The sequence below is a fragment of the Erinaceus europaeus genome, chromosome 6, assembly GCF_950295315.1.
Source record: "Erinaceus europaeus chromosome 6, mEriEur2.1, whole genome shotgun sequence".
Lineage (NCBI taxonomy): Eukaryota > Metazoa > Chordata > Mammalia > Eulipotyphla > Erinaceidae > Erinaceus > Erinaceus europaeus.
The window spans coordinates 32,422,778-32,449,343 of NC_080167.1; the positions used below are offsets into that span (position 1 = coordinate 32,422,778).

General features: G+C 38.9%; 2 protein-coding genes across 4 annotated transcripts in view; one reads left to right on the plus strand and one right to left on the minus strand.

Annotated features, from left to right (window-relative positions):
* The window catches only part of FAM89A (family with sequence similarity 89 member A), a 61,013-nt gene extending 40,991 nt beyond the window's left edge, over positions 1-20,022 (plus strand). Inside the window, exons 2-3 of one of the 2 annotated variants that reach the window (XR_009550214.1) lie at positions 2,049-2,704; positions 19,902-20,022. Coding sequence is in view for 1 of the 2 variants with exons in the window: in XM_007537607.3 (XP_007537669.2) it covers positions 2,049-2,312 (264 nt within the window). In the remaining variant the exon portion in view is untranslated. Of the gene's footprint in view, positions 1-2,048; positions 3,448-19,901 lie in introns of those variants that run through there. The other variant, XM_007537607.3, reaches the window with a different exon arrangement.
* Positions 8,470-26,566, minus strand: part of ARV1 (ARV1 homolog, fatty acid homeostasis modulator) — a 30,739-nt gene continuing 12,642 nt past the window's right edge. Inside the window, exons 2-6 of one of the 2 annotated variants that reach the window (XM_007537606.3) lie at positions 25,858-25,977; positions 22,346-22,499; positions 16,273-16,497; positions 15,052-15,198; positions 8,470-8,810 (exon numbers count right to left, since the gene is read on the minus strand). In XM_007537606.3, the coding sequence (XP_007537668.2) occupies positions 15,056-15,198; positions 16,273-16,497; positions 22,346-22,499; positions 25,858-25,977 (642 nt within the window). In that variant the 3' untranslated portion in view covers positions 8,470-8,810; positions 15,052-15,055. The remainder of the gene's footprint in view (positions 8,811-15,051; positions 15,199-16,272; positions 16,498-22,345; positions 22,500-25,857; positions 25,978-26,566) is intronic. The other variant, XM_016194549.2, reaches the window with a different exon arrangement.

Consider the following 26,566-nt stretch of genomic DNA (forward strand, 5'->3'; position numbering starts at 1 on the left):
TCATTATCCAAGCCTGTCTCTTTCCCTAGTGGGGCAGGGATTTGGAGATGTGGGCTTCACATTGGTAGGGTAGTTTGCCCAGAGAAATCTGGTTGGTACCATGGTAGCATCTGGAACTTGATTGCTGAAAAAGAGTTAACATATAAAGCAGAACAAATTGTTGACTAATCATGAACCTAAAGGCTAGAATACTGCAGATGAAGATTTGGGGTCTCTGTTTTGGAAATAGCTATTAGGCCCATTTTAGTTATATTCCAAAGGGCCCATGACTTTACTAGTTTTTGCCTGAGCCTGACATCTGATATGCAGGTGGAGCCAAGTTATTGTCTGGGGATTATGTCATGGCTGGAAAAAGGGCTAGAAAGCTGGATTAGGGAAGAGATCCTACAGCATTTTCTATAATGTATCTTACAGTTTCACATCTAATGTCTGGGTCTTTAACCCCTTTTCAGTTAATATTTGTGTATGATTTTATACACTTGTAGTTTCAGTTTTCTCTTTTTTTCTTTTACTTTTTTATATTTATTTATTTTCCCTTTTGTTGCCCTTGTTTTTTTTATTGTTGTTGTAGTTATTGTTGGTGTTATTAATGTCGTTGTTGTTAGACAGGACAGAGAGAAATGGGGAAGACAAGGAGGGTGAGAGAAAGATAGACACCTGCAAACCTGCTTCACTGCCTGTGAAGGGACGCCCCTGTAGGTTGGGGACCGGGGACTGGAACCAGGATCCTTATGCCGGTTCTTGAGCTTTGCACTATGTGCGCTTAACCCACTGTGCTACCGCCAGACTCCCTTTCCCTTTTTTTTTTTTTACATGTGTTTCTCAGTTTTTCCAATACAATTTCTTTTTAAAATATTTCATTTTATTTTTTTTAATCACTATAACTTGTAGTTTAGTTTGAAGTCAGGGAATATGATACCCCTCTCTCCTTTTCTTCCAGTATTAATTCACCTTCTGTGATTCTACATACATTTTAGAATTAAGATCCATTGTTACTCTGTTTTGCTATCTGTCAAGTTGTGGAGATAATAAATAACTTGCTTATGGCCAAGAAGCAAAAAATAGGGCATCTTGTTTAGTGTTTCTCCCCTTGTAACTTAGAGCCAGGTCTGTCCCTTAATAGCAGAGCTTAATGTCTGCATCATCAGTGACTCTGGACCTGTTGAATCAGAATCTACATGAATAATTGGATCTTCATGTTCATGAAAGTGTAAGACACACTGATATAGGCTATTGCCAAGTAAATTAGCCCTTCTCACTTTGGGATTTATGGAAATAATGCTTTTTCTATCTTGGCTATGCTTATTCCCCTGGGATCTGTCTAGGGAAAAGGAAGAAATTAAAGATCAACAAAAACATGGCTTTGAAATGTTCTTTATTTTTTTTGCCACTGGCTACACAAATAGTTTTCAGGGGGAATCTATGAATATCTAGGATTGAATAAGCCTAGGCTCATGGTTCTGATTCACACCACCATTTTAGGGCATAGTTGACCCTATACAGAGGAAAGATCAAACTTAATCTTTTCTTGAGAGCCTGGGGGCTGAGCTGGGCAGACAGTAGGTACTCCAGGGAGCAGCTCTCATACTGAAAAGTGAGCTTCCCTCACTGGCAATGAGCTCTGTGGTCCTAAGGGGGTTGAGAATAACTGTAGAAATAGAGGAGGCAGCTGTGGATCCACTCTGGATTGAATTAGTAGCAAGAGAAAATGACTTGCTTTTATTTTGGTATCCAAAGTGAAACCAGTTGATACTACCAGAATGTGTAATACTGTCATCTCAGAGGGTGTGCCTCAATGCTGGAGTAAATCCCTTAGGCTGGGACCTGCTGCCTAACAGGTTGAGCCTTTTTTTATACACTGAATAGTGTCTGATGTGTAGATATCACATAATCAAGGCTTACTCAGAACTGGAAATTTAAAACATCCAAGTGATGCTCTGAATTGTTCACTGGAATGTATTGGTATAAGCAGATTGTTAGGAATGTGCCCCTAAAATTAAACTCCATTGCTAATATCTTATTTTTGCCTCCCTATTCTCCCTCCCTAGGTTGGCCTCCGACAACTGGACATGTCCTTGCTCTGCCAACTTTATGGCCTCTATGAGTCCATTCAGGAATATAAGGGAGCATGCCAGGCAGCATCAAGCCCAGACTGCTCTTACTCACTGGAGAATGGCATCTTTGATGAAGAGGAAGAGTATTTCCAAGAACAGAGTGTCCTCCATGATGGGGGAGAACAGGGCCCTCCAAGGGATCTGTTCCTACCTATCTCTCCACTTTCTAGCAGTGACTGGATTTTGGAGTCCATTTAGAGAATCTTAGAAGTGAGGTGGCTTTGGGAGAGGCCTTGACTCCTGAACATTTACTTTTTGTAAGAAAGAGCCTCTTCTGTGGCTGTCATGGCCTGACCTGAAGCATGTGGGACCAGTGAAACTGTTTTAATTATCTGTAGGCAGGGAGACCTCCTCGGAGACATGGTGGCAGTCTCTTTTGATGCCCAAGATTTCTGTTTACCTGTTCCAGAGGTACTTAGCAGTGACTGGGAAGCTGGCTCAGCACGTAGAGTGCAGGATTTACCAGGTTTATTTAACAAAGTTCTTGATACTCTTGGTATTACATCACTTCCACTGAGGATTGAGGATTCATAATGAGAGATTAACAAGACCTGGAGAAGACCTTTGAGGATATTTGCACACACTTTTTTGTAAGTTACCTTGAATTTGCAAAGTACAAAAACTATCATTTCACTATTTCCTTTCCTTAAGAAACTCTGTAGACTTTCTTGGTGTTTTATGACCTTTTTAAGTCCTTGGCTGAGCTTTATTTATTTTGTCCGGGTGATCCAGTGAAAACTTCTTATTAAAATAACCATTTCAGGGAGTTGGTTGTTAGCGCAGCAGGTTAAATGCAGGTGGTGCTAAGTGCAAGAACCAGCATAAGGATCCCGGTTCGAGCTCCTGGCTCCCCACCTGCAGGGAGTCGCTTCACAGGTAGTGAAGCAGGTCTGCAGGTGTCTATCTTTTTCTCCCCCCCTGCCTTCCCTTCCCCTCTCCATTTCTCTCTGTCCTATCCAACAATGACGACATCAATAACTACAACAATAAAACAAGGGCAACAAAAGTGAAAATAAATATTAAAAAAAAAATAACCATTTCAGTTAATAGCAATCTTTTAACCTGTCAGAAAATTTTATATTCTTTGTCAGACTTAAGAGGAAATAATATGAAGATGTGTTTGTTAGGGAGGACTTGGGAAAATTAGTATTGTATTATTCACTGTGAGGTGACATAAACAAATTGTTTTTTATAAGTTTAAAATAGTGTTAGAAAGCAAACTTCCTTCAGTTAAGATAGTGATCACCTTAAAGCCTTAAATATTTATTAAAATACTTTATGAACACTTTGCACTATGTGGGTTAAAAAGGATAAAAAATGCTAAACACTTATCCTGTATTTGTGTATTATTTGGGTCTGAATTCAGTATTACGAACTTTCATGCTTTGGAAGTATGAATACAATCAAATACTGAAACTAAATTATTTTTGTAATTCTTGTTATTAAGGATTTGAAAAAGTAGAACTAGAGAGATGGTTCAGATCCTGCCACACATGAAACTCAGGTTTGAGCCCTGGCACTGCATGTGAGGTGCTATGGCAGTGGAGAAAGCTTTAATGCTATATTGTGTCTGCCTTCCTATCTCGTCATATAACTGAAAAACCAACCAGGAGAGAGAACTAGACTGATTAAATCATATAATTGAGAGATCATGGCTGAGAGAGTGGTTGGTGGGGAAGGGAGAATTTGAAAGATGTGCTCTTCTTTTATTTTTTGGAAATGTTTCATCCATAGTGGGCACTCACTGTTTTTTTTTTTTTTTTTCTTTAAATGATTGCTTATTAGTGACAGCTTGTTAAGTACACCACCCTGTGTCAGGAATGAAGCAAGTTTTCTCTATTTACTTCCTGTTTGAAAGTAGTAATTGGGGTCAAAGTGATAGGTTGCCCGGTAGGCACTCATTGGGTAGGGCATGTGCCTTGCTATATGTCCAGCCCAGGTTTGAGTCCAGCCAGCACTCTAAGGAAGCCTTGGTGACCTAGTTTCTCTCCCGCTCTCTGTAGGAATGAAAAAGCAGCCTGGGAGCAGTAAAATAGTTTATGCTAAAGGTCACAGCTCCACAAAGTAAAAGAAAATAGTAGTTAAAATAATAGGAGAGTTGACAGTCAATTGTGACACAGTTGTTCTTTGATAAGTAAGAGTGATAAAACCAAGTGAAGTCTGTAAGAACCTTTTCCTTTAAAGCTGGGCACCTGTTTAACAAGGGTATAGTCTCAGGTAAGCTGTTCTCAGTTGTGACCACTTTGTGATCATTTGGGGGACATTCTAGAAAAGTACTGAGTTTGACCTAGGACTCCCATCCTTTTTTTCATTTAATTAGTAAGGAATGAGGTCTGGGCATCTGTATGGTTATAGAAGTCCTCCAAGGTGGTTCTAATGTAAGTCTAGTTTTTCTTTTAATTTTTTTTGTTATCTTTATTTATTAGATAGAGACAGCCAGAAATTGAGAGGGAAGAAGGTGATAGAAAGGGAGAGAGATACACCTGCAACATTTCACCACTTGTGAAGCTTCTCCCCTGCGGGGGGGGGGGGGGGGGGGTTGGGGGCTTGAACCCAGGTCCTTGTGCACTATAACACATGCGCTTAACCAGGTGCGCCACCACCTGGCCCCCCAAGTCTAGTTTTTCATGGAGCAGGCATCACCTTACCTAGACCTACTTAATTGGGCCCTCCATCTTAGCAAGTTCTCCCTGGAGGGTTTTTTTTTTTTTTTTTTGCACATTCCCAAGAAACACTGCTTTATGTTGGCCTAGTAGCAACACTGCTGCTCTGGGAGGACTGGAGCATCTCCTGGTGGTACTAAAGAAACCCTTGCCTGCTTCAAGCCTTAGGCAAGAATCAGGAGACCTAGTCACCAGAGAAAGAGCCCAACAACAGCCAGGGAGTAAAGCTCATAGACATGAGAGAGCCCTCTAATTCAGAAGACATTCTTCTCTGATTCTTATGGCACTACAAATTTTGGGGCAGCTTTCTCATTATCAGAGGTTGAAGTGGAATGAATCATTGCAAGCAAAGGACTGCTCTCTACTGTGAAGGACTAATATATTCCTCAATCCTATAGTGACGTGGCATAACATAAACCACTACCATTTAAAAAAATTATTTTCTTTAAAAAAATTTTTTTTGTAGTATATTTATTGAATAGGGCCTGCCAGAAACCAAGAGGAGAGGAGGTGAAAGAGAGAGACAGAGACAACTGCAGCCCTGCTTCACCACTCACAAAGCTTTCCCCCTGCAGATGGGGACTGGGGGCTTGAATCTGGGTCCTTGTGCACTGTAGTGTGTGTGCTCAACCAGGTGTGCCACCATCTGGCCCCTCTTTTCTCTTTTTTAAATAAGAGACAAATAGAGTGACACTCAGCTCTGGCTTGTACTGCGGATTGAACCTGGGACCTCAAAGCCTCAGGCATGAAAGTATTTTGCATAACAGTGATGCTGTCTCCCCAGCCTATCACTGCCACTTTTAATACTTCAATTGAAACATAAAAAAAAATCAGTGCAGTCTTTATATTTTTTAGTAAATATAGCTAGAAAATATTAAGATTTACCAAATTGGGGCTTATTGGGTGGGACACATGCATTGTCATATATTTAGCCCTAGTTAGAAGCCCTGGCACCACATGGGAGTGCCATGGCACTGTAGAAAGCTCTAGTGCTCTGATAATCTCTCTCACTCATTGTTTCTCTACTTGAATGAAAATAGTGCTTCAACATGGTGACACTGCATATGCACAAGGGCCTAGCTCTTAAAAAAAATGTTATTTTGGGTTAAATTATTAAAGTTTATTTTATTAAATAATACATTGATTTAATCAAATATTTGTATTACAATTTGCCAAACCATAAACTGCTCTCTCCTTCCTTACACAGTTCCCACAGATAAGTATAAAATAAACTTAACTGGTGTCCTTTATTGTTAATTTTTATCTATAAATTTGGAATGGGAGGGGGTCGGGTGGTAGTGCAGCGGGTTAAGCGCACGTGGCGTAAAGCACAAGTACCTGCTTAAGGATCCTGGTTCGAGCCCCTGGCTCCTCACCTGCAGGGGAGTCACTTCACAAGTGGTGAAGCAGGTCTGCAGGTGTCCTCTCTGTCTTCCCCTCCTTTCCCCGTTTCTCTCTATCCTGTCTAACAACGACATCAATAACAACAATAACCACAACAACGATAAAAAACAAAGGGCAACAAAACGGGGAAAATAGCCTCCATGAGCAGTGGATTCGTGGTACCAAGCCACAGCAATAAGTCTGGAGGCAAGAAAAAAAATTTGGAATGAGGAGGTCTTGCTATTCAGTGACCAACAGTGTCTGGTAGGCAATGAGGCAATCCAACATTAGCTGATGAAAACTAAAGAAACCATGATCTACTAAGTCAGACATGTATGTAGTAGTTAAAAAAGCTTTAGCTTCCTAAGATATGAACAGTTAACACAATTGTTGATAACTAAAGTTTTACAAATCATATATGATAGTTTCTCTTATGTAGTTAGTGGAATTCATAGCCAATGTAACTGCTTGCTTTCATTTATCAGTAATATTCATGTGCATATTATTCATTCATTTAAAGAACATTTACATATTGCTTTTCTGGGTCACATTGATCCAGGTACACAAGATGAACAATGGGAAGAGCTTCTGGCACAATTAACATAGAAGCTTAAATACTGTGGATGTGCAAGTACCCATAAGGCCTGATTCCATAGATACTTAGTTTCCTATCTATTTTTCCTGACTGCCTACAGAATTTGCACTAACAAGTTTAATATTCACAGGGTTCTAAGAAAAACTTTTGTCAAATAAGTGAACAAAGCAGCCTAATAAAAATAAAAGCAGGAAGCAGTCATTGGTAAAAGGTTTAATGCTAGAGAGGAGAGGACACTGTCAAATGCCAACTAGAGAAATACATGTTGCCAACCTCTAGCAGAAGCTTAAATACATCTCCGTTTCCAAGAAAGAGAAGCTCTGGGTGGGGGAGAGAACTTAATAGTTATTTTAAATGATGTTCATATATGAGGCTACGAAGTCCCTCGTTCAGTCCTCCACACTACCATAAACTAGAGCTGAATAATGCTCTGAGTAACCCAGAAGTGTTGGCAAAATAACTTGGATAATATGCTGCTTTGCCATGTGCATGATATAGGGTCAAGCCTGGTCACCATTGTATTGAAGGGACCTTCAGTGCTTTGGTTTCATTCACTTTATCGCTTAGCTTCTGTCTTAAACAAATCAATAATAAAAAGACAGAACCTCTAATAACAGCATGACATTGACATTGAGGGCCTCAGAATTCTGCTTTTTTTTTTTTTTTCTTCCCTCCAGGGTTATCATTGGGGCTTGGTACCTGCACTACAAACCCACTGCTCCTGGAGGCTTTTTTCCCCCCCTCCCTTTCTGTTGCCCTTGTATTTATTGTTCTTGTTGTTGGATAGGACAGAGAGAAATCAAGAGAGGAGGGGAAGACGGGGACAGAAAGATAGATACTTGCAGACCTGCATTACTGCTTGTGAAGCGATCCCCCTGCAGGTGGGGAGCCAGAGCTGGGACCAGATCCCTTATGCAGGTCCTGTGCACTACCGCCCAGGCCCCTAATTTTGCTTTTAGAGGTAGATAGGATTAAAATTAGACCACAAGGTCCAAGACTTCTCAATTTCTCTATGAGGGTTGAGTCTAGATGGGCATTATCAATTTTGTTCTGGGACATAGGGAGAGAACATACTAGTTTTCACTCTCTTATTCCTCTTATGTGAGTGTAAAAGGATGAAAGGTGTGCCTTTAAGATGACCTCTAGAAATACATTTATGTTAGAGACAAGAAAGCTTTCAGATCCCTATGTTCAGCACAATAGTAGAAAAGCTATGAAGATCTGAGGTTGATGGGCAAACTGATAACTGCTCTTTTATCTGGTATTTACCTATACATAAATGCCTCAGAAATATGTGAAGATGATTAGAGAATGAGGAGGGTGCTCACAAGACTCAGTTTGTAGTTATGTTGTTAACATGCTGTAGCCAGCCTCACTCCTCATTGGGGACTGATTCTTTATATGGCTGATTCTTATTTGCCCTTTTGGCAGAAACAAGGGAAGGCAGATTCAACTCAATGCCCTGGTAATTACATATCATATGACTTCTCTCCACAAGCTTCTATCAGACACACCTTAGATGACTGTCATTGAACAAGAGTCTCATCTACCTTTTCTAAGTCATTTCCAGTCTGCTAGGACTTCAGATTGGAGAGCCTGGTGTAAGATCTGAACTTCCCTTGCTGAAGAAAGAATGGAAGTACTTCTCATAGGGTAGTAGGCATACTGTAGTGTACACATGTGCCTGCCTGATCATACATTTATTTAACATGGATTAGTATGTCTTATATGCCACCTTTATTCTAAAAACAGCAACAATTTAAGATGCTTTATAAATATTCACACAACACAAGTGCATTTCTAAAACGATTTAGAAATCAACACAGAGAGGACTACAATGTCAGGGCAGAGAAGATGAAGCCAGGTGTCAAATCAGCATAGGCAGCACCTGCTATGAGAAGGACAAGGACAGATGATATGCTAGTCTGATTTGCTTGCAGAACACAAATGAAAATAGGTTCTTAGCTTGAATTTAAGACCACAGGTGAGTGCTCAGCCCCAGAGCCAGGTTTTGTCCTGGTGTTTTTGGCCAAGTGTGCTGGACCAAGGTGACTCCTGGAAAATATGGGTAAACATTAGAATTCTTACACATTGCAAGGAAATCGTAGGAGGTACAGACAATGCAGACATCTCTTCCACTATGTTGGAGCTTCTGTGCTGAACTATCATGTCTCAAGGTGCCTGTCAGCTCCTTGTATGTCCTGAAATCTTCCTGTGACTGATGAAAATTACTAAGAAAGGGTTAAACTCCACCAGAGTCTTGCTCACATTTGAGATTCCTAAGTCCAGTACCTCCAATGGTAGGGCAGTCATAAGGATTTAAAAAAAATATTTTCCCTATTTTTCCTTTATTTGATAGGATAGAGAGAAATTGGGTGGTGAGTAGATAGAGAGACAGACACACTATAACACTGCTTTGCTGCACATGAAGCTTTCCCCTGAAGGTAGGGAGCAAGGTTTTGAACTTGGATCCTTGTGCATGGTAAGGTGTGTGCTTAACCATCTCGTGGCCCCAGTCATGAATTAAGGTTGAAGGGAAAGCTGGTGATAGTGGTTCATTTACTTTATATATACCTGTGTGTGAGGGATGATTTTTTGGTAACAGAACCTGCCTCTGCCCCCCCTCCCCCCCAAGATATAATCTCTAAACTAGATTAGAAGTGACCAACTGTGGTCTGGGAGGTGGTGCAGTGGATATGGCATTAGACTCTCAAGTATGAGGTCCTGAATTCAATCCCTGGCAGCACATGTACCAGAGTGATGTCTGGTTCTTTCTCCTATCTTTCTCAATAAATAAAATCTTAAAAAAAAAAGTGACTAACTAGATCTTCCATCGAATCTAGTTGGAAGTGACACTGAAGTGATGCAACTAAAGCTAAGTTTTGCCAACAGGCATCAGAAAATTGGAAGAGGTAATTGATGGGCTCTTCGATAGAGTCCCTAGAAGCATGGTCCTGCTCATGCCTTAATGTGAGTCCAGTGAAACTGATTCTAGATGTCTTATCTCCAAAACTACCAGATATTAACTTACTGTTTTAAGTAAGTCACTGGAAAATAATTTAATATGCAGGCCAAACTGCATATTATATTTGCATTATATGTAGGAAACTGTATGTTTCCTAATAGGTTCTTAAGAGTCAACTTCAGTCAATAAACATTTTCTAGGGTGATTATGAAGGTTAAATGAGTTGTTATAATGCCCTTAATAAGACAGTGTCTCACCCAAAGTGAGTATATGTAGTTGTTAAATAGGAATAAACAGAATCCTTTTGGATACTGCGATTCTTATTTTTGTAATGTTTTTCCTCTCTTGCTTCTTCAAGAGCCACAAAACATTTAAAATTTAGTCTTCAGTGGCTGGGTGGTGACATACCTGGTTGAGCACATGTTACTGTTAAAACCCCTCACCCCCACCTGCAGGGGAAGAGTGGTTGGTGAAGCAATGCTGCAGGTGTCTTTCCCCTTCCCTTCCACCTGTAGTCTTTAACATTACTTTTTGTACTCTGAGGAAAGATAAAATAACAATGAATAGCATCTAAGATCACAGTTGCAAAACATGAATTTTGTTGAGGTCTTTAACAAAATTCCACAGCCTGACCTGACATCTGCTCACTTATATTAAGTAAGGAGGTTTCTGTGGGAGTTGGGTGGTAGTGCAGTAGGATAAGTGCAGGTGACACAAAGTGCAAGGACCAGTTTAAGGATCCTGGTTCGAGCCCCCAGCTTCCCACCTGTAGGGGAGCCTTTCACAAGCGGTGAAGCAGGTCTGCAGGTGTCTATCGTTCTCTCCCCCTCTGTCTTCCCCATCTCTCTCCATTTCTCTCTGTCCTATCCAACAACGACATCAATAATAACTATAATAAAACAACAAGGGCAACAAAAGGGAATAAATATTTTTAAAAAAGGTTTCTAATGTTTGTTTGGTTAAGAAAACAATAACTTTATGTAGTCAGAAAACTTGGGGATGGGGTATGAATTTCCTCACCTGAATTAGTAGATTTAAAATTTGAAAAGCCATATTTGATGCATTCTATTTTTTTAAATACCACTACTTTTATTTATTTAATGAGAATGAGAGAAAGGAATCAAGAGCATCAAACTCAGAACCTCATGCTTGCAATCCCAATCTACTGCCCTACCTATACTAATACCATAATATAAATAAATACAACTAACAAATATTTTAAAAGGTAAAACCTGAAACCCATGGCATACAAATCCTATACTCCACTGGGTTGAACTATCCAGTCCTAAGACTTTTTCTTATTTTCCTTTTGGTTCTATGCCTTTGAAATATTTTTTCCCTTCACATTTATAGCTCTATCTGGTGGTTTACAATCCTTTCTATCCTGTAGCTATTCTATATTATTCTAATGCTACTTTATTTATTTTTTAAATCTTTGGGTTCTTTTATGCATTGGTTTCATTATCCTTGAGATAAATTACAACTCACAAGGTTCTTCCTAATGAGACCTTTACATTACTTACTGGTATCATCATTAAAACTCCTACTGCCTAGACTCTGCATAAAGGTTATAAAGTTTTAACATAAAGGTTATATACATATAAAGGATAAGGTTTGTCAAAAAGCTCCTAAAATAGGTAAATGACCTTGATTTCCTAACCAGAAATGACAATGAATAGCTTGACAAGTAGAAGCATTTATAGATGTAGAGGCCACATATCTGACACAGATAGTTTTAGAAGATCTTGGACATATGACTACAATGATACTAAGCTGGTACTGGGAGGTCAATAGCACAACTAAACACTACACACTTAAGTTTTTAGAAGATCTTCATTCCTTGGAGAAGTAAAGATGACTGTGTTTACTTGGGGGGAAAGCAGCTACTGCAGGTCCCAGGATGAGCACAAGATGAAAAATCTATAGTCAAGAACATCCCTGGGAAAGAACATGCCTGAAGAGATTATGAATCAGATTATGGATGGTCATACTAGAGTTTAGAAAAGCTAAAGGACATTCCTCAGGAACAGACTAGAAACTCCTGTGTCAGCAATAAGGATGAAAAATTTGGAGAGACAGTGTGGCCTGAAGATTGGTGAAGGCACGCTATAAATTTTAAGGCAGATAATAAAGGCTGAGCTGGAGTCTAATGATGGACCACAGTAGTAGTATCTAGGAAGCCGTGAAAAGATACAAGTGACTAGTGAGGGAGGAGCAGGACAGATATGGAAGGAATATCTGCTGGGAGAATGAATCAAGCTGCAGTACTGTCAAAGCTGGGTATGTGTACCCCAAGAAAAGAAAAAAGCTGAAGACAATCTCAAAAGGGAAGTTGGTAAAGAAAGACCCTATTAAAAAAGAATGGATGATGGCTTGGGGAATGACATACTAGATAAAGGGTTCAGTGTCTGGCATTACATGTGTCAGAGTGATGCTTTGTTCTCTCTCAAATGAATTTTAAAAATAAGGTAAATCTTTTTTATTCTTTATAAATACATTTTATTTATTTGATAGAGACAGAGAGGAATCAAGTGGGAAGGGGGATACAAGGGAAGAGCCACCTGTGGCACTGCTTCACCACTTGCAAGATTTTCCCCCTGCAGGTGGGGGCTGGGGGCTTGAACCTGGGTCCTTGTGCATTGTAAAGTGTGTCCAACCAGGTGCACCACCACACAGCCCCAAAATAAAATAAATCTTTAAAAGAAAATAAGGGAATGGGTGATGTGAGCCAGCAATTTCCAGAGCACAGATAAGGTGGAAGGAATCTTCTAGAAAATGGTTTCCCAGGGCCAGGTGGTAGCATATCTGGTTGAGCCCACACATACACAAGAATCCAGGTTCAAGCCCCCAACCCCGCTCTGGTCCTTTGTTGTTTTCACCGGGCTGGCTTCACTGGCGGGTAACAGACGACCCAGGACTCATGGCTGGGTTGTACGCGGTATCTCTTTATTCATGCAGGATGCAGCGCAATCTAAGCCGAGCTAAGCTAAACCAAACTACAAACAATCTTGTCCTTATAAATATACTAGCCCAGTAGGGTGGGAACAGGATGCAATGCAGAGAGGGTGGAGAGAAAAGTGACTGGTGAAAATCAGGGTATGACAAGGAGAGGGGGCGGAGCAGGTAAGAATTCTACCACTAAACCACCAATGCCCTGGAGGGAAGGTGGTGCTTGTTAACAGAGGTTATGTAAATAGAATACAGTTTTATGTAAATAGAATGCAGTGTTAAGCAGGGGGGATTAAACTTCTTCTAGCATTTGCCCTTCTTCTGTAGCCAGTCAACAGCATCAGGTTGAGCCTGATGTAAAGTTTTGAATCTGGAGAGGTGACAGTCATTGACTATGTGGGTCATAGTCTGTCTGTAGCTGCAGGGGCAATTCGGGTCGTCTCTGGCTCCCCAGCGATGGAAAGTAGCAGCGCACCGGCCATGGCCTGTTCGATAGCGATTGAGGAGGGCCCAATCATAACGTGCTAGGTCAAAGCCGGGTTGACGCTTGCAGGGGTCTGTGATGAGGTGTTTGTTCTTTACCTCAGCTGACTGCCAGCTCTGTTTCCAAGAGACTGGAACAGAGAAGTTCAGTGTAGGCATAGGGGACCAGATTGGGTGATGAGACGTCAAGTGTTGGACAGGGTGGCCGAAGATACACCATGCCTAGGCCTCGCGTGAGCTTAATGTGCAGTTTGGCGGTATGAGAATCCGGCATGAAGCCCAGCCAGTCTATCTTGGCGTTACTCTCGATCGCACACACTCTGTCATTTCACAAACATCTCATAAAAACTGCAGCAAAGGTGGGCGCGAGGAATAACATCATTGCAAGACTGGCCAGCTCCTCATGGGGCGTGAGCGCTTCCACACTCCGATCATCATCTCTGGCATTATGCTATTCCACTGCAGAATACTGTGCCCCAGTATGGTTCCGTAGCCCCCATGTCCACTTGGTCGATTCTAAACTATATTCCTCCATGAGGATAATTTCTGGAACCATCCGTTCCAGCCCGGTTCCATGGCTGCCAGTTCTTAGCAACATCGCCCCGCCAGATATTCGTTGGGATGCGGCATCATCTAAGTTCATTTCCCACGTCTACGCTTGACCGGACCTGCCAATATATGCGGGATTAAACTAATGAAACAGAAGGGGTTTTTAGAAGCATACCAACAGTCCTTAATGTGCATGCAGGGGGGAAATCTTCACGAGAAGTGAAGCAGGGCTGCAGATGTCTTCTACCTTCTCCCCTCAATCTTTCTGTCCTATCACATAAAAAGAAAGCAAAACAAACAAACAAACAAACAGAAATTTGGCCACCAGGAGGCTGTGAATTCTGTGCCGTCACCAAGCCCCAGCAATAACTTTGCTGGCAAAAAGAAGAATCATGCGTGTTTGCTGACAGGATAAGCATCAATATAAGAAAGGGACAATGAAGGGGCAATGCTTATGAAAACCTAGCAAGGAAGAAGATAAACAGCACAAAAAGATTTATCAAGATTAGAGGATGGGTTTTAGGAGCGATGAAGAAAGCTTAGAGGTGCCATTTACAAGATGTGTACCAAATGATGGAGAGACCACGAGCTTTCCTGTGGTCAGGAATAGCAGTTTCACTAGAGTTGACTATGGAGCAACACAAAAGCCCACTGAAGTTCTGTGCATATGCAGGGATGGCCCATGTAAGCAACATCCACTGTATTTTATGAGAAAAAGGTGCTGAGACTCACTTCCATAACAGCTCTAATAAATATGCTTCATTGGAGGACAGGAAGCTTATGGATTTCAAGGGCTAATGTAGGATAATCAACAGCTGCCTACAAGTTCCTAAATAAAAGGCACAGTAGGTCAGAAAAAGAAGACACAAGTCTAGGGACTAGGCATGAACATTCAATAGAAGTAGGGATGGTAGGACAGAAACAATTGTAAAAGAAATGGGAAAGGAAAGGTGGGAAAGACTTCATAATCTGAATTCTTAGTTGAAGTGTGGTGTGAGAGAAACTAAAAAAAGAAAAGAAAAAAGCTGTAAAAAACAAAAAACTAAAGAAAAGAGATAGGAAAGGTGGGAAAGACTTCATAATCTGAATTCTTAGTTGAAGTAGTATGGTGTGAGAGAAACTGTAAAAGTAGGGCCTTAAGCAACAAAAACAGAGGATGGCAAAGAACTAAAGAAACCTGGAGGCAAGTACTAAAGTCCTTAAGGGAAATGGAGCTGACGGCTATGTAGGGGCAATCAGTTTAGGGGGTTTAGGGGGTAGATTATATGATGGCACATGCTGATTTTACAATGACATCTGTCTTATTTAAGACAGATCCCTGCTTGTACAAACACTAAGATTCTTCTGTACCTCTTTAAAATTCTTGAAACTTATAGATGGCACAATCACTTCCAACATCCCACTCCATTCTCTGGAATAAGTAGACCATGGTGCTTTCCAGCAGTAAGCCACTTAAAATGGCTAAAAAGGAGAGCTTTCGGCTCATGTTTAGGGATACTAGAAAAAAAGAAAACCAGTAAGTTTTTTTTTTATATATAAATACAGTTTATTTGTTTGATAGAACAAATCAATCAGAAATTGAAAGGGGAAGTAGAGAAAGAGAAACACCTGCAGCACTGCTTCACTGCTTTTCAAGCTTCCCCTTGCAGGTGGTCTTGGCCCCAAGTGCTTATGCATAGAACTGCGTGGTATCACCAAACCTGGGAACCAGTAAGTTCTTAGGAGTTCAATTAACTGATGTTAGTATGTAAGTTGTGTGGTGGCATAAATAGAATTGTTTTATAAAACTGTTTCTAGAAAATATTTATTCTTATTAATCTTTTCCCCTTTCATCTTCAAGCCTTGAGAGGACATGTATTTATATTAAAAGTACTGTTTTCTTCAAATCAGAGACAGAGTGCTATGAATATTACAAAAGGAAATTACGAAAATAGGTCCTAAATTTAAAAAGTGGCAGAAGAGATTCTCAGTATTACAGTTGACAATATGGTAAGCATTTTGATTAAAAAGAATATTTTCTACAATGTATGAGAAAAAATGAAGATAAACAGGCTTGGTTTATGCTTTAGAACAGTAGGAACTATCCTGAGTTGGGAGGAGAACTGGACCTTAATCTGCCTGCTTTATCACTTTGGACAAGCCTCTACAAACTCCCTAAACTAAGCAAGGTGCTAGCATATCTGGTAGAGTGTACATGTTATCATATGCAAGGAACCTAGTTCAAGCCTCTGGTCCCCACTTGCAATGGGGAAGTGGTAGAACAATTCTGTAGGTGTCTTTTCTTCCTTAGCCCCCAACTGTGGAGGTAATAAGGCTGCCTTATTAACCCCTCAGGACAGATATAATGCATATGAAAGTGTTTTTTAAAATAAAGTGTCATGTAGTTAAATTGAAGAAATACTGAGTACATGTTATATAAAAAGATACTATAAAGAATTTTAGGCATTATTTATATTATGAAGACTTACTAGGTTATATAAAAACTATACTCAGGAAACAGTATAAGCTTTCATGCAAGTTCAAAACTGAGAAAACAGAATAAAACATAAACATACATTTAACTAAACATACCTCTAATTGCCTGGAAATTTGATGTAAGGACAAACACTTTAATGAGTTTGAGGCACAGGGGTGTATAGTCATGTTCCCATATCACAGCTGGAATCAGCAAAAGTTTTCCGTAGCTAGATAATAACAGTGCTTTCAGCAGCAAAATGAAGTTGGGTTTTTTGTTTTCTGTCATGGGTTGTTTTACCCACAGGAAAGCAAAAATGCCAATAAAAAAAGCAGCTTGCTCTATAGAAGTGAAAAATAGAAATATGAATGTCCCTATCCTAAGAACAGACTATAATTATAAAATACAACTTATAAGATGATTTCATGAGAAATGCTTTGTCAAAATCAAATTCTCCTTTTCCTTCTTCTTTTTTAAATAGCCTCTATCTTTTGTGTCAAATCCTGCTGGCATGATTTCATAAATATATTCAATAATTCTTTCATGAAAAATTTCATCATTCACTACAGAAAAAATAACTACTTTACAAATGTATTCCTAAATGCTCTGAAATTCCTCTTAGAAGGTTAACTTTCTCTTCAGTGTTACAGATCTCCAAGGAAAAGATAAAGCAGAATGTAGGTTTTTAAGTCTGCCAGATATAACTCTTTATCTCACATAAAGAAACAGATTGCTTTATTTAATGAGTGTTGTTATTTACAAGAATTTGAATATTCTGTTACCTAGTAAATGAAAAAGTTCATTTTAACAATTTTAATTTCTTTACCAGAGTACTGCTCAGCTCTGTTTTATGGTGGTGTGGAGGATTGGGACATTGAAACCTCAGGCATGAGTTTCTTTGTATAACCATTATGCTATCTCCTTGCCCCCATTTTAATAATTGCTTGAGAGCAATTCCATATCATTTTCTTCAGAGTCTGGAATAGACAATAGTCCCACTGGTTTCCCTTTATGGGGAAACACAATTTGTTCTGTTCCCATTAAACAGGACTTTAACATATCTTTTGACTGCTATTATTTTAAGATTGTTCGCCTCTGATCATCTAGCTGCATTCATTTTGAGTGGCCTGTCTGTAATTCTCTGTTTCCAATTAAGCTGTGTTAATTAGGTTTCTACAGAGTCAGGTTTTTCTGGAAAGTATATATCATAATGGAGAAATACTGAGTTCTTCCTTACAGAAGTTCCAAATATGGGTGATTAGGATCAACAAAAACTTAGGAAGGTTACTCTACACAAAATTTGCTAGTCTTCAGGAGCAGTATACTGTCTTCCTTTGAAATAACTGAAGACTGTCAGCTGCAAGGACCTGCTCAAACAGGCAGGTGTTACAGCCTGGTATTTGGACTAATAATAATATTAATATAAAAAATAAAGAGCTTCCTGAAAAGAATTATAAAATAATGGTGGGCTGTCTCTGTCACTGAAAGTACTCAAAGAGCATCTATCAGAATTTTTATGGAGAAGAGGGTTTATTGTGCTGAATAAAAGAGTGAACGAGACAACCTCTATGCCTTTACAACACAGAATCTGTAAGACATAGGAAGCCATAATAGCCCTTGGATTCTGCACAGTCTTTCATGAGGCAGATGTTACGGAGCCTACACTCCTGAAACCTTCCATTGATCAGGTGGGTTCAGTCAGAGTTGCTGCCCATTTACAGAGTGCTGCAGATGAGAAAACACTGACAGGCTATGGCACTTGGGGAATTTTTTCCCCTCCTTTTTGCTTGTTTTCTCATTTGTAGATAGGACAGAGCCTATAAATCTAACCTAAGATGGCTAATGAACTTTGTTAGTAATGCCACAAAAGAATTTAAATTATAAAGTGCTTTATCTATTAAGGTTTATTTTATTTTTTGCCACTAGGTTTATTGCTGGGTCTGCTTGCATGCACGACAAACCTACTGCTCCTGGTGGCTATTATTTCTTCATTTTCCCTTTTTCTTTCTTTTCTGGATAGTCAGATTGAGAGGGTTGAGAGGGAAGGAAGAGATGTAGATAGAGAGACACCTGTAGGCTTGCTTTACCACTCATGATAATTCCCCTTGCAGGTGGTGACCAGGGGCTTGAACCCAGGCCCTTACACATAGTAACATGTGCATTTTATTTTACCACCTATCCTCCAGGATATTCTTTATAAGGTGCTTTAAGGACTTACAGCCTTATTATGGATCAGATTAAGAAACATTAAAAAAGTGTCTTGGTGCATGATGGAGTATATAGGCTGGGGGTGAGAGTGTTTTGTAAGAAACAGAATTCTTTTTTTTTTTTTTTTTTTTTTTTTACCAGAATACTGAGCAGCTCTGGCTTATGGTGACAAAGGGTATTGAACTTGGGACTTCAGAGCCTCAGGCATGAGTCTCTTTGCATAACCATTATGCTATCTACTCCTGCCTGAAACAGAAATTTTACACATCTTTAATCCCCCTCCTCAATTAAAAAAAGGTAAATAGAGGAGCAGGGATATAGTTCATTGAGTAAGATGTGTGCCTTGTCATGCATGTGGCGCAGGCTCAAAGCCCTACACCACATAGGAAGTCCTATGGCATCAAAGGAAGCTCTGATGTTGAGGTATCTCTCCCTGTCTGGCTTTCCATCTGGATGAAAAAGCTACCCTGAGCAATGAAATGGCACACACATGAGGTCTTGGATAAAAAAAGAAAAAAAAAAAATCTGAGTAACAATAGAAAGAAATTTCTTATTCAGTTTCAAAATATTGACAAGTATGTTCTATGAGAAACAAGTATGATGAACCATTAAATTAGCCCACTTGTACTCCTTTGTCATGTGGAATCCAGATTTGAATCCAGACCCTACCCTCATTGGAGGAAGCTTCAGTGCTGTGGTACATTGCTCCCTTCACCCTGTCACCCCTTTCCCAACCTCTATGTCTTTCTCCCTTTTATCTGAAAAAGTTGGTGGTGAAACCTCAACGATGGGATAAAAAAAAAAAAGATTGCTTCAGCATCCAAAATCAATTAATATACCATATTTTAAAACCATTTAAAATATTTTGAAATAAAAACCATATGGTCTTCTCAACAGATACTGAAAGCTATTTGACAAAATGTAGCAACCACTTATTACAAAAACTACTAATAAACTAGGAACACAGGAGATTTCTATCTGATAAACTGTTTGTATTGTTAGTATCACACAGTGTTTTTTTTTTTTTCCTTCAAGGGGAAGCCTATCCCTCATGATCAAGAAGAAGACAAAGTCTGTTTTCATAACTTCAAAAATGGATATGAGATAGTAGCCCAGAGAATGATAAAAAGTTATTTATACACCTGGGTTTTTCTAGGACTCAGTGCCTGCATGACTCCACCATTTCCAATAGCATTTTATATTTTATTTATTTTTTGTAGTTTTTTAAATTTCTTTATTCCCTTTGTTGCTTTATTTTATTATTGTAGATATTATTTTTGTTAATGATGTCATCACTGTTGGATAGGACAGAGAGAAATGGAGGAGGAGGGGAAGACAGAGAGGGAGAGAAAGACAGACACCTGCAGATCTGTTTCACTGCTTGTGAAGGACTCCCCTGCAGGTGGGGAGCTGAGGGCTCAAACCGGGATCCTGAAGCCGGTCCTTGTGCTTTGTGCCACCTGTGCTTAACCTGCTGCACTACAGCCCGACTCCCTATATTTTATTTTATTTTATTTTATTTTATTTTATTTTATAGGGAAGGAAGAGAGAAGAGGCTTCTACTGCACTGCTCTCCTATTTGTGAAGCATCCCTTTTGCAGATAGGTGTGAGGGGCTTGAACTTTTGTTAGCATGTGTGCTCTATTGGGTGAGTTACCACATAGCCTCAGGATTGGCATCTATTTTTCATCCTTTTCCATTAAACTTTATTTACTCCTCAAATTTCTTGAATGCATCTTGTAAACTGCGTATAGTTGAGTCTCTGTTAATTATCAAGTTTGAGAGTCTACTGGGCTACTTGCATTTGTTAGTAGCATTTACTATAATCATTAATATAGTCTGCTATGTTTTAAAATACATTTTCTATATCTCATGATTCTTGTGCTCCTAAATTTCCTTCATTTTTGTTAAATACATAGTTCTAGTATACCATTTTAATTTCTTGTTGAATTTGATTTTACACTTATCTTTTGCATTATTTGCTACTGCTTTCCCAGGCAATATATCTCATTTATCAAACTATGTATTACATTTATACTAACTTATTCCAATAAAGCATAAAAACTTTGTCAAAAAAAGAAACCAGTTATTATTATTATTATTGCCTCCAGGGTTAGGTGACTGCACCACAAATCCACTACTCCTGGAGGCTACTTTTTTCCTTTTTGTTGCCCTTGCTTTACTGTCGTCATGGTTATTTTAATTTTATTTATTTTTTATTTATTAGATAGAGACAGCAGAAATCAAGAGGGGAGGGGGAGATAGGAAGAGAGACAGAGAGACACCTGCAGCACCATTTCACCACTCGCAAAGCTTTCCCCTTGCATGTGGGACCAGGGCCTTGATCCTGGGTCCTTGCACACTGTAACATGTGCGCTCAACCAGGTGCCCCCCCTCTTGGCCTCCCGTTGTTGTGGTTATTATTGTTGTTGGATAGGACAGAGAGAAATGGAGAGAGGAGAAGAGAAAGACAGACACCTGCAGACCTGCTTCACTGCTTGTGAAGGACTCCCCTGTAGGTGGGGAGCTAGGGGGCTTGAACCGGGATCCTTATACTGGTCTTTGTGCTTCTTGCCATGTGTGCTTAACCCGCTGCGGTACCGCCCAACCCCGCAAAACAAAGTTTTAAAAAAATATATTAAATAATATGGACATAAAACAAATCAACTTTAGAATCTTTTTTTTCCTCCAGGATTCACTGGGGCTCGGTGTCAGCACTACAAACCCATCACTCCTGGTGGCTATTCCCCCTCCCCCCATTTTATTGGAAAAGAGAGAGAGAAATTGAGAGGGAAGATAGGGACAGGGAGAAAAAGACAGACACCTGCAGAGCTGCTTTACTGCTTGTGAAGTGGCCCCCTGCAGGTTGGGAGTCAGGGGCTCGAACTGTGATCTTTGCATGGTGACTGTGCTTTGTACTATGTGTGCCACCGCCCGACTGCCATCTTCAGAAATTTTAAGATTTTGTTTTAAAAATTTAAATTTATTAGGTTTAGGTTCTAGCACTAAGCAATATGTTTAAAGCCAACTTTCAATCTGTCTAAATAAAAATGACCTAGGCAATCTTCAAACTGAATAATCAGGATTTAAATTAATAAACATTTTAGAGGGGGATGGCTGGTAGCACAGTGGGTGAAGCACACATGGCTCTAAGTGCAAGAACTGGCTTAAAGATCCTGGTTCCAGGGAGTCGGGTGGTAGCACAGTGGTTAAGCGCAGGTTGCCCAAAGTACAAGGATCCCAGTTCGAGCACCGGCTCTCCACCTGCACGGGTGTTGCTTCACAGGTGGTGAAGCAGGTCTACAAGTGTCTAACTTTCTCTCCTCCTCTCTGTCTTCCCCTCCTCTCTCCATTTCTCTCTGTCCTATCCAACAACAATAATAACTACAACAATAAAAGACAACAAGGGCAACAAAAGGGAATAAATATATAAATAAATAAATATTAAAAAAAAAAGATCCTGGTTCCAGCCCCCGGTTCCCCACCTACAGGGGGGTTGCTTCACAGGTGGTATAGCCGGTCTGCAGGTGTCTATCTTTCTCTCCCACTCTGTCTTCCCCTCCTCTCTTGAGTTCTGTCTGTCCTATTCAATAACAATGACAGCAGTAACAATAATAATAACAACAACAATAAACAAGGGCAACAAAATGGGAAAAATAGCCTCCAGGACCAGTGAATTCATAGTGCAGGCACCAAGCCCCAGCAATAACCCTGGTGGAAAAAGTTAAATATATATACATATATATGTACATATGTAATTTTATAAAACCTTCAATCTGGCAAGTATATTTATTTTCTTAACACATAGTGACAAAAAAGAAAGGAAGTAGATAACTTAGACAAAGTTACCTGCTAGGTTTATTGTAGAGCTAAAAATTTAGTATGACATCACTATATTAACTAGTCCTACCATACACATTCCTTCAGATCCAGATAGTAAGTACTAGTTAACTAAGAATAGAAAGCACGGGTTCTTCCTACCTATAGAAGCAATAGCAAACATTCTGTAGAAATCCCACTCCTTGGCATATCTTATAAAGTCATCAGGATCGCTGTTCTGGTTTGAATCTTGAAGCTGCCACCATCTCAGATACGCTTCACAAAGCAAGCAAAATATGCAGAGTTTTCCATGCATCTGGTAGTCAAAAACACATTGTTATTTAATTAAAAGCACTCAATTGTACTTAATTCTAATAGGTACAGCCATAGGTAATTATAACTTTGAAATAACATTCCATCTATTAATAATAGTTTTCCAAATTCAGAAATGCCCAAATAAGCACATAATTATAAATCCATTCTGTAAAACACTGGCTGATAATTTGCAATACTCATCAGAATCATCATATGGGGTAAATTTTTTCAAATGGTAACTCTGATTCTGAATCTTTGAAAGTAAATCAAAGATATACATATTTTGAAACTGTATAGGGGAGAAGGAATCCTAAGGTGATTCCCTAGTGAATAGTAACTGCTTTAAATAGTAGTTCACCCTATGTTACATTTTCAAGCAAGAACTTATATAAATCATGGGTTGGTGAAGGCAGTAATGAGAATAGATTTAATCTGAAAGTTCTGCAACACCCCATAAGAAACTACTAGTCTGATTGTTAATTTTATTATTTATTTATTTTAATGGTATTTAAAAATATTTTATTTACTTATTTTTGGATAGAGACAGAGAGAAACTGAGAGGGGAGGGAAATACAGGGAGAGACAGAAAAACACCTGCAACCCTGCTTCACCACTTATGAAGCTTTCCCCATGCAGGTAGAGACCAGGGGTGTGAACCTGGGTCCTTGTGCACTATAATGTGACTGCTTAACCAAGTGTGAAACCACTTGACCCCTATGATTGTGAATTTTAAAAATATACCCGTAGGCTGGGTGAGTATTAGTTAATATAATGAAAAATAGCAGGTAAAAGGAGTCAAAGCAGATTAAAGTTCTAGAGTCTGAAGTTTTGAAAAAATAATTTATCAGACAATAAAAATCTTTTGTTTTTATGTTTCTCCAATGGGTTAAACTTTATTACTATAAAATTGGAAACCCAACATAGTTCATGGACAGTGATTAGTGTTAACTTGTGAGGTCTCCAGGGGTAACATGCAGGTTCTTGAACCTATATCCTTGGTAGTGGTCAACGAGGTGCACCACTAACCAGCCCAAGAAATACACTTTTTTATCTGTATGTTCGAAGCAATTTTTTAAAATTCTTTATTGGGGGGCTAATGGTTTATAGTTGACAGTAAAATACAGTAGTTTGTACATACATAACATTACCCAGTTTTCAACATAACAATTCAACCCCCACTAGGTCCTCCTCTGCCATCATGTTCCAGGACATGAAACCTCCCCTACCCCAGAGTCTTTTACTTTGGTGCAATACACCAACTCCAGTCCAAGTTCTGCTTAGTGTTTTCCCTTCTGATCTTGTTTTTCAACTTTGGTCTATGAGTGAGATCACCTCATATTCATCCTTTTGTTTCTGACTTATCTCACTTAACATAATCTCTTCAATCTAAGCAGTATTTGACATATACTACAAAACTATTCATTATTAACTGTCAATATTTATTTAGTTGGCAATTTTGTGGTTGATCTGCCACACACAAATTATTAGTTAACAATTCAATCCATTAGATATTTTGAAAAATGCAACTTACAAGTTAGAATTTTTTTAAAAATTAATTTCTTTACTGGGGGATTAATGTTTTACAGTTGACAGTAAATACAATAGTTTGTACATAACATTTCTCAGTTTTCCACATAACAACACAACCCCCACTAGGTCCTCTGTCATCCTTTTTGGACCTATACTCTCCCCCCCATCCACCCCAGTCTTTTACTTTAGTGCAATACACCAACTCCAATTCAGGTTCTAACAAGTTAGAATTTTTATGATTAAGCTTAATGTTGTCACTCACCTAATGTATTCTCTTAATAATAGAGTACAGAATGCAATGTATTGTGTGTTTTTTTCAAAATATTTATTAACATGAGAGAATTGGAACATGACATGTGATGCCAGGGATCCAAATCAGGACCTCATGCTTTCAAGACCAAAACTCTAGCCATTGTGCCCCAGAATCACATAATAGTTTTAAAAATTTTTTTCTTCCAACTTTTGTTTACTTCTTTTATGCATACCTACCTCTGTGATTGCATAATCTTCATCTTATTTTGTTAAAAATAAGTAGTACCATTTCAAAATGTAATCTGACTTGTGGTTTGTTATTTTCTCTCCACATTCTTAAATATACACTAGATATCATGCTCCTTTAAAAATATCAATGTCTATTATTTCTAAAAACTTCTAGTGCTGAGATAAAAAACCCATCCTCAGAGTATTTTTAAAATGTTCTCTAGCAGACTGAAAGGTGGCACAGTGGATAGCGTTGGATTCTCAAGCAAGAGGTCCTGGGTTTGATCACTGGCATTGTTTGTGCCAGAGCAATGGTCTGGCTGTCTCTTCCCTCTCATTAATGAAAAAAAATAAGTATTTTTTTAAAATGGAAATAAATACTGGAGGGGCCAGTAGTGGTGTACCTAAATGAGTGCACACATTACAGTGCCAAACCCCTGGTCCCCACCCACATGGGGAAAGCTTTACAAGCAGTGAAGCAGTGTTGCAGTTATCTCTCCCCACCCCCATTCCCTCTTAATTTCTGGCTGTCTATCCAAAAAACAAAATAAAACAAACAAACAAACAAAAAACAAATACTGGAGAGGTTGTGAGGGCAAAACCCTCCTGCACTGTTGATAGGAATGAAAACTGATCTAACCCCTGGGGTAAGCAGTCTGGAGAACTCTCAGAAAGCTAGAAGTGGACCTACCTTATAACCCTGCAACTCCTCTTCTGGGGATATATCCTAAGGAACCAAACACACCCATCCAAAAAGATCTGCGCATACATAGGTATATGCATAGGCTCATTGCAGCACAATTTGTAATAGCCAAAACCTGGAAGTAACTCAGGTGTTCAACAACAGATGAGTGGCTGAGTGACAGTTGTCGTATATATACACAATGGAATACTTCTCAGCTATTAAAAATGATGAATTCACCTTCTCTACCTCATCTTGGATGGAACTTGAAGGAATCATGTTAAGTGAGATATGCCAGAAAGAGAAGTTTGAATATAGTATGATCTCACTCACAGAAGCTAAAATAAGAATAGAAAGGGAAACCCAAAGTAGAACTTGGACTAGGTTTGGAGTATTATACCAAAGTAAAGGACTCTGGGGGGGGGGGGGGAGAAGTAGGGAAGGCTTTCAGGTCCTAATCCATGGCAGAGGAGGACCTAGGCCTGGTGGTGAGAGTGTTTTGCAGAAAAATGAAAAATCTTACACATGTATTAATTATATTTATTGTAAACTGTTAATGCCAATTTAAAAAAATTAAAATGTTCTTTAATTCTATTCAAGAGTAGTATTCCTTTAAAATGTAAAAGCACTGTCACATAAAGTTAGAAAAAAAATTACCACAACTTACATTTATTTTAGTATTGAAAAGAATATGTCTGTAGGCCTGGGCTTTGCATAGAATAGCATTAATCAAGATGATTACAGGATCATATTCAATATATTTGTCTACAGGTTTCTGGCAGGATTTCTGAAATAATGCAAGATAATATTAGAACAAACAAATGTATACATTCTGAAATAATTTAAAAATTTTCATTGTTTAACAATAAGGTTGTTAAATAATAAAAATAAAGTTTAACTAGAGTACTGTTCAGCTTTGGTTTATGGTGGTGCTAGGACTAAACCTGGAACTTTGGGGCCTTAGATATGAAAGTCTTTTACATAACAATTATATGTTATTTTCCCAGTCCATATTCTGAAATCTTGAAGTATTTCATAAGAGCTTATTTGGCATTTATATTATATAAATTTGTATTCATTTAAATAAGCTTTCATGCATATAAAAATGGTCACCTATATAGGAACTAGTTTCAGAAATGCTTAAATAAAATTTTCTAGGCTCCCAAAATACTAATATTATTATCTTACATTTAATAAATAAAAAGCTATTTGATTTAAACATTGATTTTAGGCAGGAAAGTATCCTAGGAGATTCTTTCAATTTGTAGGAATTATAAAATTAAATTGATAAGATTTGGCTTGTTGGCTATATGACACCTAATTTTGTGGTTCTTGCAACAAGATTTGGAGAAAAGTAATTCTATACCTGAGCTTTG